The sequence below is a fragment of the Colobus angolensis genome, unplaced genomic scaffold, assembly GCF_000951035.1.
Source record: "Colobus angolensis palliatus isolate OR3802 unplaced genomic scaffold, Cang.pa_1.0 Scaffold241, whole genome shotgun sequence".
NCBI classification, from domain to species: Eukaryota; Metazoa; Chordata; class Mammalia; order Primates; family Cercopithecidae; genus Colobus; species Colobus angolensis.
In genome coordinates, this window is record NW_012115611.1 from 3,408,164 (window position 1) to 3,419,595 (window position 11,432).

General features: G+C 35.2%; 1 protein-coding gene across 2 annotated transcripts in view; it reads left to right on the forward strand.

Moving 5' to 3' along the window:
* PTP4A1 (protein tyrosine phosphatase type IVA, member 1) overlaps nt 1–9,869 on the forward strand; it is a 61,129-nt gene extending 51,260 nt beyond the window's left edge. For both annotated transcript variants that reach the window (XM_011945633.1, XM_011945632.1), the window contains 5 exons: nt 2,884–3,434; nt 4,983–5,075; nt 5,455–5,585; nt 5,820–5,894; nt 6,546–9,869. In XM_011945633.1, coding sequence (XP_011801023.1) covers nt 3,330–3,434; nt 4,983–5,075; nt 5,455–5,585; nt 5,820–5,894; nt 6,546–6,663 — 522 coding nt within the window. In that variant the 5' untranslated portion in view covers nt 2,884–3,329 and the 3' untranslated portion in view covers nt 6,664–9,869. The remainder of the gene's footprint in view (nt 1–2,883; nt 3,435–4,982; nt 5,076–5,454; nt 5,586–5,819; nt 5,895–6,545) is intronic.
* Nucleotides 9,870–11,432: the final 1,563 nt, after the last annotated feature.

The following is an 11,432-nucleotide window of genomic DNA, read 5'->3' on the forward strand; positions in this document are numbered from 1 at the left end:
CACAGCCGCGTGCGCGGGGCGGCGGCCCTCGGGGACGTTCCGCGAGTTGCACCCCTGCCCGGGCCAGAGAGGGGTTCTGCTAGGTGAGAACTTCGGCCCTCCGCCCCGCCCTCCTCCCAGGCTCCACCTGGTAATTCGAGCTGTTCCGGATTTATCGCCCCACCTCGGGCTCGTGATAATGGGAACAAGTCTAGTCTTGTCCTTTCTCTGGGCCAGTGGTGGAGAAATGGCCTGGGTCGGAGCGTCTTGGAAACTGACAGGGCTACTGTTAGTTACACTGATGGAAGGACTTCCCGTCCGGGCACCAGCATACATTTCCCCTGCCAATTTTGGAAGGGCCCTGGATGGCGCCTTTTAATCGGGGACTGTTTAGAACTGTTCCTGAACTCTGTGGTGTAATATGTTGTTGCCTCCTATTGGTTTGTGGCAGCAGTAGCCAACCACAGCCAGAATTCTGAGGGTTTTTTATCTTCTGGCCGCGGAGCCCCCTACCAGTCCACGAATATTAAGTGATTTACACTACGATTGGAACCGTTGACCTGCTCGACACCCAGATCCTGAGGCAGTGCTTCCTGTTAGTCAGTTGAAAACTAGATCATTCCCAAGAGTGAGCGGCATTTTACTCATGCTTTCTTAGGTGCTCTAAGACCTAAGTAGATGTAGAACAGACTATTCAAGGAATTATTTGGCAAAAGAGTTACACACATTAATTGGCTTGACTCTGCAGTATAATAGTGACTTAAGCTTCTGCACAGAGATTGCTCTTTCCTCCTCTCCCTTCTTATATGTGATTGTGATTGTAATGCAACTGATACGTGGGAGGGAAAAATTCCCCATCATGGATAGTTTTTCCTGTGGCTAGGATATTGGGAATGGAGGAGTGTCTTGGGCGGAACAGAAAGCTATGGGTCGTCACCACTGCTTTAACAGACGAGACCCCCCAGCCACTAGGTGGCTCCACTCAGTGAAAATAACCAGTTCAGAAAAGGAATTCTTAATATAGTGCTTTCTCTGCTTCCTGATGAAAGTGCTTACTTACATGAAGGGATATGGCCCGACTAGCTTGTAGCCAACAGGAGTTTTAGCTGTTAAATATGGAAATAGTGGTGTGAAATACTATCTCAAATCAGCTTTTAATTGAAAAGTAATACCTGGAAATTAGAATACTGTGTTGAGTCATTATAAAGCTTTTAAAGATCATTGTATGTCATTGGGAAAGTGTACAGAGGTAGTATTTAGAACTTGGGGTGAAAGTATAATGAAATTACTTTCAGATTGCTACAGTCTCTATTCACTGTAACTGTGATGTCTTTGTAATTTAGACACTTAATGTTTTAAACCCAGCTGACCAAGTAGGGGAAGTAACCTCTGAGGGCTTGTTTGAATGAACTTGTGATAATGAAAGTTACCTTTCTTATGGGACCTTTTGATAAATGACCATTAATGCTATTTCTGTGTTTTACCAGAAAAGTAGACTGGGTTTTTGACTTGATGTTTTCTGCAGTAATCATCATAAGAATTATTCTTAAAATTTAGCAAAGTTCTAGAAACTATAACTAGCATGGGACTATTTAAAGGTGTAAAATGGAAATGGGAGCAGGTCGTTTGAATTTTAATTTTAAAACTTCAAATGCTTACATTTAAGCGTAGAAACTAATGGAACCTTTTGTTAAAACTTTTTTGGGGATAAGAGTATACATGAAGTGCTTTAGGCAGTGGCTATGAATTACTGCTCTTGTTAACCTGTTATTAATACTTTCCTTAGTGCCCTCTTTACTCCCAAGTACACGGGTACCTTATAAACTATTTGGAAGAAGACTAATTATTAACATCAGTGTCTTCCATGGACATATTTTAAAACTATCCTGTGACTATTGGTTTAATGTTTGATATTAGCATAAAATGATTTAGTTCTTAAGGGGGAACTTAGAGAAAATATAAATACATTCATATTTGTTTATATTTATTGGTTACAGTAGTTACTTTGCTTTTGAGACCTACCACTTCCACCTTTAACATCCCTTTGTCCCCCTTCTCTGAGTTGGATTTCAGTTTTGAGTTGTATATGTGACATTTTGGTTTTAAAATACAAAAGAACACTATTAAAATTATGAATATTTTCTTTATAGTTATAAATGAGAGTTTCTTCCTTTTTAAATTCATAAGCATACATTCTTATATTTCATACAACAAGTTGATTTTCAGAGACTCATTTTCCTCGTCTTCAGTTTAATGGGAATGATAACAGATTGTTAAGGATAAAATGAGATTCTAAATATAGACACACTTAAATCAGTCTAAGAAAAGGATATAAAAGCATAAAGTTGGAAAGGAACTTAAGATGTTTCAGTTTATGAGTTAAGTAAATTATGCAAGACTAATAACTTCACAGTTATCTGGAGTTTGTATTAATGTGTAAAAATGTTTTCGTTAGTTGGAAAAATCAACATAAAGTTGTGTATGTAATTACAAAGTAAAGAAAACAACTATCAAAAGGAATAATTAATAGAATCACAATTATATGTTATATATAGATATATAGAAAGAATATAACTATATAGAATATGTATGAATATGTATATATGTGAGTATGTATATGAATTTCACAAAAATGTAACAATGGGCTTTTTTTTTTTTCCTGAGGAATCTTAGTAATAGATCATGGATTTCAGTTTAATCTATCTGACTGCTTGTTCTATGCTGATTGATTTAATCTGTACTCACCCCTTGAGTTTTGCGATTTAAGTAAAAGTTGAAGAAGTGGCTCAGACCCTGCTTTAGAAAGATAGTTCTGTACTTAAATAGTGTAAAACCCTAATATATTTCTTTTGAATTGGAAAATAACTTATTCTCTCTTTCTTTCTGTCTTTTTCTTTTAAACAGCAATTCTGTGGTGTTCTTGGTCACACATTTATGGAGTTTCTGAAGGGCAGTGGAGATTACTGCCAGGCACAGCACGACCTCTATGCAGACAAGTGAACTGTAGAAACTGATTACTACTCCACCAAGAAGCCCCCATAAGAGTGGTTATCCTGGACACAGAAGTGTTGAATTGAAATCCACAGAGCATTTTACGAGAGTTCTGACCTGGATGGGGTAAACCTCAGTGCACTTCTTTTCTGTTGGCCTCAGTATTACTGGATTGAAGAATTGCTGCTTCTTGTTAGGAGGTTCATTTCATTTATCATTACTTACAACTTCATACTCAAGCACTGAGAATTTCAAGTGGAGTATATTGAAGTAGACTTCAGTTTCTTTGCATCATTTCTGTATTCGATTTTTTTTTAATTATTTCATAACCCTATTGAGTGTTTTTTAACTAAATTAACATGGCTCGAATGAACCGCCCAGCTCCTGTGGAAGTCACATACAAGAACATGAGATTTCTTATTACACACAATCCAACCAATGCGACCTTAAACAAATTTATAGAGGTAAGATTTGGTATGTTTTAGTAGCTTAAATTGATTGCAATATAATAGTGGAGCTTATAGCTAACAAAATAAATAGTACTTTGGAAAATATGAGATGGTATACCTACAATTCCAGTTCCCAGAAATGTCAATGTCTTCTATAGGTTAGAGGTATATTTATATATTTTGAGAAGGGCATGTGCTTGAGTTCATAATTCTTGCACCTGAATTTGCTTAAATTGATATGTGGACAGTAAAACAGTGTAACTCTTACTTATCTTGTAAGAAAGTTGCATGGGAAAGGTTGCCATTTATGGATTTTTTATATCCCATTTATGGATTTTTTATATCCCATATCTGCTTAACCTAATGACTAATGCCATAAACCAAAGTTGGTTGGTCTTGGACCCCATTTGATGCTTAGAATCCCTCAACTACAAATTCTGTTCCTTCCTAATGGTAGCTATGTAGCCAAAACTCTACCTGCCTCTTTTTACTAGGAGAAAGGAATTAAATGCTGAATAATATATCAGGATGTGCACATGTTTTACTTTATAAATACCTACAGTTGTTAAGAAACAGCAAATAGGCCTTTCAGAAGATGTGGAAATACTTTTTTTTTTTTTTTTGAGACGGAGTTTCGTTCTGTCACTCAGGCTGGAGTGCAGTGGCGTGATCTCAGCTCACTGCAACCTCTGCGTCCCGGGTTTAAGCAATTCTCCTGCCTCAGCCTCCTGAGTAGCTGGTGAGGGCGGGGGGTACTACAGGCGTGCACCACTTTGCCCAGCTAATTTTTGTATTTTTAGACGGAGTTTCACCATGTTGGCCAGGGTGGTCTCAAACTCCTGACCTCAGGTCATCCACCCACCTCATCCTCTCAAAGTGCTGGGATTACAGGTGTGAGCCCCCATGCCTGGCTGGGAAATACTTGAATGGTGCTTTAATTTTTATTACCATATATTTTATTTATGTGTATATATATAATATATAATTTTTGTTACTATATATGTGTGTGTAATGTCAGGAGAGTTATAATTAATAATAATGCATTTTGAAGCCTGTAGTTTTAAATGGTATGTGGGCTTTTTTACTGTATTTAAGACTTCATTCTATGTACTTCAAATGAGTAAAGTTTAAGGAGGGAGTATAATTGAGTCAAGTCAGATTCCTCAATTAGTTATAAATAATGCCTTTAGTTATATTTACCTTTGTCTGCATTGCTGCTAGCCCCTTTTAGTTAATGTTTTATCCCAATCCGGTATTACCATGACTATAAACAACTTCAGTGTATGTATGTATAAACAACTTCAGTGTATTTAAAAAAAAGAAAGAAAACTTCTCCAGTTTATTAAAAATATGTATGGTATTTAGAACTTCTCTTTTTACATTCTAGCATTGTCATTTAAAACAAAATTTGCTTTTGTGTTAAACATAAATAGATTCTATCATTATTTAAATGATTTTCTGTTAACCAGCATACTTACTGATCAGAGATGATCAGAATATAAAATGTTGAGCAATAGTGATGTGGTTAAACATTAAGATTATTTTAATGTATGTTTTATCCAGGAACTTAAGAAGTATGGAGTTACCACAATAGTAAGAGTGTGTGAAGCAACTTATGACACTACTCTTGTGGAGAAAGAAGGTATCCATGTTCTTGTAAGTATTTAACAGTTCCTATGTTTTTATGGTGCTATGCTACAAAAGTTTATTCAAATAGTAAATTCAAATATCTATTTAAGTCATAAATAGACCTCAAAAAGCTAAAAAAAATTATATTATTGTGCAGAATCGTAATTTCTAAATAAAAGTGAAAAGCTAAGCAAGGATTTGAAGTTGTGAAACATTTTTGTAAAGATTGAGCATTTAGTCACATTTGGTAGACAACAAGATTTAGTAAGATGTGATTAAACATTAAAATGAGAATGCTTTTGAAAACATTTGCATGTTAGAAATTTAGAATTATTACTACAGTGTTTATATTAATGATCTATTTTAGATATTTAATTTTTAATATTTAAATATTCTTTTGACTTAGGATTGGCCTTTTGATGATGGTGCACCACCATCCAACCAGATTGTTGATGACTGGTTAAGTCTTGTAAAAATTAAGTTTCGTGAAGAACCTGGTTGTTGTATTGCTGTTCATTGCGTTGCAGGCCTTGGGAGGTAAATGAATTTATCAATTTGATTCTATGTAAAAGTCTGGGTTGATAATGAAAATACAGAAACTTGAAACATCCTTATAATTTTTTAAATATAAAGTCAACGTTTGTCATAGGTATTACTTAAACAGGAAGGGTGGTAGATAATGATACTTCTGAGTTGGGGAGTGTTTGGAGAAATAAATTTATGAAGATTTGATTTTGAAAAAAGTATTTATTAAAATTCTCGCCTTACCAGAGCTCCAGTACTTGTTGCCCTAGCATTAATTGAAGGTGGAATGAAATACGAAGATGCAGTACAATTCATAAGACAGTAAGTAATGAATTCTCTTTTCATTTCCTTGTTGAATGTCAGTGAGTAAATCAAGATACTACATTCTTTTTTGCATTTCATGCAGATGCTTATATTATTAAGATTCTAATCCAACAAGAGTTTTTGAATTATTGTTTTGCTTTAAATACTTGATTGAATATGTTGGTGGTTATTTTGTATTTTTATTGAGGTATAATTAAGATACAATTAAAGATACAATAAAATGCACAGGTCTCTAAAGGAGACCAGTTGACAATAACAGTCAAATTAACCATCCAATACAACACGGAATATTTTGAGTGCTCTAGAATATGCTTTTGTGGCTTTTGTAGTCATCTTCACTGCTACCAGAGGCAACTTCTGACTTCACTATAAATTAGTTTTGTCTTTTCTTGGACTTACATATAAATGGATTTGTGAGTCGAGTATTATAACTAATACTCAAAAGAAGATATATAGAAAATTAACTTTCTATGATTTTTTTCCATTTGCACTGATGTGCCTGTTCATATTCATTTCTGCATCAGGTCACAGCCTAATTAATCAAAAGATAAATTGCCACAAAAACGGTGATGGTTGTCCATAAGACACTAAATATTACTGTAGGGGGCTTTTGCCTTCTTTCATATTTTTTTTTTTTTCCCCTCCCAGAAAGCGGCGTGGAGCTTTTAACAGCAAGCAACTTTTGTATTTGGAGAAGTATCGTCCTAAAATGCGGCTGCGTTTCAAAGATTCCAACGGTCATAGAAACAACTGTTGCATTCAATAAAATTGGGGTGCCTAATGCTATTGGAAGTGGAACTTGAGATAGGGTCTAATTTGTTATACATATTAGCCAACATGTTGGCTTAGTGAGTAAGTCTAATGAAGCTTCCATAGGAGTATTGAAAGGCAGTTTTACCAGGCCACAAGCTAGACAGATTTGGCAACCTCTGTATTTGGGTTACAGTCAACCTATTTGGATACTTGGCAAAAGATTCTTGCTGTCAGCGTATAAAATGTGCTTGTCATTTGTATCAATTGACCTTTCCCAAAATCATGCAGTATTGAGTTATGACTTGTTTAAATCTATTCCCATCCCAGAATCTTATCAATACATAAGAAATTTAGGAAGATTAGGTGCCAAAATACCGAGCACAATACTTGTATATTTTTAGTACCATACAGAACTAAAATCCCAGGAACTATGAACACTCTAGACCTTATGTGGTTTATTCCTTCACTCATTTCAAACATTGAAAGTAGGGCCTACATGGTTATTTGCGTGCTCACTTTATGTTTACATCTCCCACATTCATACCAGTATACATCAGGTTTGCTTAACCATTGATTTTTTTTTTTTTTTTTACCAAGTCTTACAGTGATTATTTAATGTGTTTCTATAAATCTCACTTTGTGCTGTAATTAAAAAAAACCTCCATTTTGAAAATCTACATTGTACAGAAGCACATGTCTTTAATGTCTTCAGACAAAAAAAGCCTTACATTAATTTAATGTTTGCACTCTGAGGTGCAACTTAACAGGGAGGGCCTGAGAAAAGACTGGGAGGGGGCTATTAATTATTTTTAGCAAAATGTTGCCTTTGTCTTGTGCAGAACATGTAGAATATCCTCTTTAATTTAGTAAAATATTTTTTTAAAAGGTAGAGATGCTTTGTTATTGTAATCATAAACTTCCTGAAATTCTTGTAATTTTTCTTCCATACTTACCAGAAGCGTGTTTACCAACTTATTTTTGTTTGAAAGTGTGATTTTTTTTTTTTTCCTTCCCAACCTCTCTTGCAAAAAAAGAAGTGGGTTTCTGCTAATGAATTGAGCAGACATCTAATATTTTATATGCCTTTTGAGCTGTGTAACTTAATATTTGGATACTTGATAATTTGTTTTATTATGTAATTGATAAAATGGTGATGTGTATTAATGTTAGTTCAACCATATATTTATACTGTCTGGGGATGTGTGGTTATAGTTCTGTGGGAGAAATAATTTTGTCAGTGTTCACCAGCTTGTAAAAACTTAGTGCGAGAGCTGAAACATCTAAATAAATAATGACATGCATTTATCATCATTGAGATTGTTTTGCTTAAAATTAACTTATTTTGTAGAAAACAAATGAATTGCACTTCACTTAATGTGTGTCCTCATCTTTTTACAAATAAATGAAGGATTATAAATGATGTCAGCATTTTAGTAAGCTTTTAGACAAAATTTGTTAGGGTCATTCATGAAAACTGTTTAATACTAAAAGCACTTTCCATTATATACTTTTTAAAGGTCTAGATAATTTTGAACCAATTTATTATTGTGTACTGAGGAGAAATAATGTATAGTAGAGGAGGACAGCCTTGGTTTCTAAAGCTCAGTTCCACTAGTTCCATGGTTTTGTGCAACTTCTGAGCCTCAGTTTTCTCCTTTGCAAATTAATAATTACATACGATTTTGAAATTAATTTGAATGTTAGTATTTGGTACATGAAGGCTTACTGTTAAGTTTCCTTTAATGATCCAAAATAATCCCTTTGATAGTTCATATTAATCTAAATCTAGATGTCTTTGTCTAATTTTTTTTGAATAGCAGTTATAAATGTAAAGGACTCCAAGTTTAAGTAAAAAGTGATACTCTACTTTGTGTGTCAAAGAATTTAGTTCCACCTCGTCATACCAGTTTAACACTTAATATATTCCATTGAATTTTAGACAGGCAAAAGGAAGAACAGGGGCCTCTGGGGGCCCTTGGTTATTTAAATCTTGGATTATTTGTGATAATAATCACAAATTTTTGGCTGTTTAACCTGATCTTTTTTTTTTTTTTTAAGGAAATGAAGCCTAGTCTTGATGAGAAAATAATTTTATATCATTAATTACTAGATGTTAAACTATTACCACACAGCCCATAAAATAGCATTTTCATTTATTGAGAGAGAGGATGTGCCATCATGATTAATGAAAAATATCTTTTAAGTTTGAAAACAAATTAATTTGCAGTGTTTGGATTGTATATATGGTGCTAAAAATAAATTAATTTACTTTATAAACCTTATCTGTACATTATACGATGTGATGAAATTTGCTTTTTATCCAAATATTTTGTATCTTGTAAATATGGCTAATTATAGGAATGCCTATAATACATCTTAGATTCCTTATATCTAATACGAATTCAAAGAGTTATGAGTTGAAGTCTTGAATGCAAGAAACTATCTGATGGTGTTCTAAAATTTGGTTAGTTGAGTTTGGATGGGATGATGTAAATAGAGACTGGTTGCCTAGGCTTATCTATGAAAACCATAATGTTGCTGATGTAAGTAATGCAGTTACTGAATCATAAGAAAATGCCATCTCTTTTTAGTTGAAAGAAAATTCTGGAAGTAGGTGCCATTGGTCATTCTGCAGTGCACTGCAACCATTGTTTCCCCTAGTGCCCTCTTTCCCTAGGGCATTGCTCTCCTATTCCCACACCTTAACACAGCTCTATACCTAGAAGCAGCCAGCCCAGGCATGCAGTCACATTTAATCACATCCCCCTTGTAGAGTGCTTCAAAATGATGTAGTCCCTCAACTTGGCTAGAGAATCTCAATTTCTTGAAGTCTATTTTTTAAATGTCATATTCATCTGGTAAATATTTACTGTTTGCCAGGCATTTAAGAGTATGGCAAAGAACATGAAAGATGGTGTCACCACATTTTGGTCACCAATGAGTACCTCACCCCTTGCCATGATTAAGAGAGAATGCTTTCTATTGGAGTTTCAAGAAATATAATTTGAGAATACTTTAAAGGGAAGTGGAAGTATAAGTGAATGATATTTTTCTTTTACATGTAAACAATGAAGTTAATTCAAAGTAAGTTTTAAAATACATGAAGTAGTGTCTGCCGTACATGTTTATATTCTACATTCTTGCTTCCTTAAATTAATGTTTGTGTGTATATATGTGCCTCACACCTGAATTGAAAATTAAAGACTGGTTTAAAAGTGACACTCAATGTTTCTCCATTACATTTGGGGTAACCAGCCTAAGTGGAATCTTGGAAGGAGAGTAAGGGAAAGGTTGTATTTGCCTTCAATGAATTAAACCAGTGATATGTGTTAACGTATGAATGAAAGAACCGATGGTGATTTTACAATTACATATATTGCCACAGTAACCAGTTAATATACTTAAATTGATAGCTACCATTTATTAATGATTTTATTTTCAGGTAATTCTTATAATTTGAGTCCCTTCCAACAGTGTTGTCCCAATTTTATAGTAAGGGATTTGGGCCTCCAGCTAGGGGACTAGCTAATAAGTGGTAGAAGTCAGGGGTTCAAACCTGTGTTTGAGCCTGTCCACTACACCACACAGTTATGTAAATAAATATGCATGACTTTTTTTGTTTTGAGATGGAGTTTCACTCTTGTTGCCCAGGCTGGAGTGTAATGGCCTGATCTCGGCTCACTGCAACCTCCACCTCCCGGGTTCAAGTGATTCTCCTGCTTCAGCCTCCCGAGTAGCTGGGATTACAGGCATGCGCCACCACACTTGACCAATTTTGTATTTTTAGTACAGGAATTTAGTATTTTTAGGAGAAACCTAACTGTGACAGACGGCAAAAGGGGATTTAGAGTGTCTCACATGGTGATTAAAAGCTTGACTAAGAAATCATACATGTCACTTAACTCAGAAATGCAATTCTATCACGTGCTGAAAGGCCAGAACTACACAGAATTAATCACCTCCACCTCAGGGTTTAAAAGAGTACATCCACAGCAACATTTTACATAACTGAAATGCCGAACATAAGGGGTTAAAGTTTCCAGGCAGCCAAAATAGATGTCATGAAATTCAGGCACTAAAGTTGAGAAGCACATGGGTAGCAATTAAGATACATTTGTAAGCCTGATATGAGACAAACTTGGAATCATAAAAACTAAACAATATAAAAAGTACAGCCACTTGGAACAAGTCAATACTACGACTAATAGCTTTAAGCTTATACACCTCAATTGACCTTAAGGAAATTGATATTTCATATACAGCACAAAACAATTAGATGCTTACAATGATTGATAATAGTCATCAAGAGTATAAACCATTAAGTTTGGTTGTGTGTGTGTGTTTAGGTTAGTACTGCATTTACTTTTTTTTTTTTTTTGAGACAGGGTCTCACTTGTCACCCAGGCTGGAGTGCAGCAGTACAATCTTGGCTCACTGCATCTTCAACCACCTGCGTTCAAGCGATACTCCTACCTCAGCCTCCTGAGAGCTGGGACTACAGGCATGCACCACCACACCTGGCTAAGTTTTGTATTTTTAGTAGAAAATGGGTTACTACATGTTGCCCAGGCTGGTCTCAAACTCCAGAGCTCAAGTGATCTGCCTGCCTTGGCCTCCCAAAGTGCTAGAATTACAGGAGTGAGCCACTGTGCTCAGCCAAGTTTTTTTTTTTTTAAAGTAGAGATGGGGTTTCAACGTGTTAGCCAGGGTGGTCTCGATCTCCTGACCTCGTGATCCAACCGCCTTGGCCTCCCAAAGTGCTGGGATTACAGGCGTGAGCCA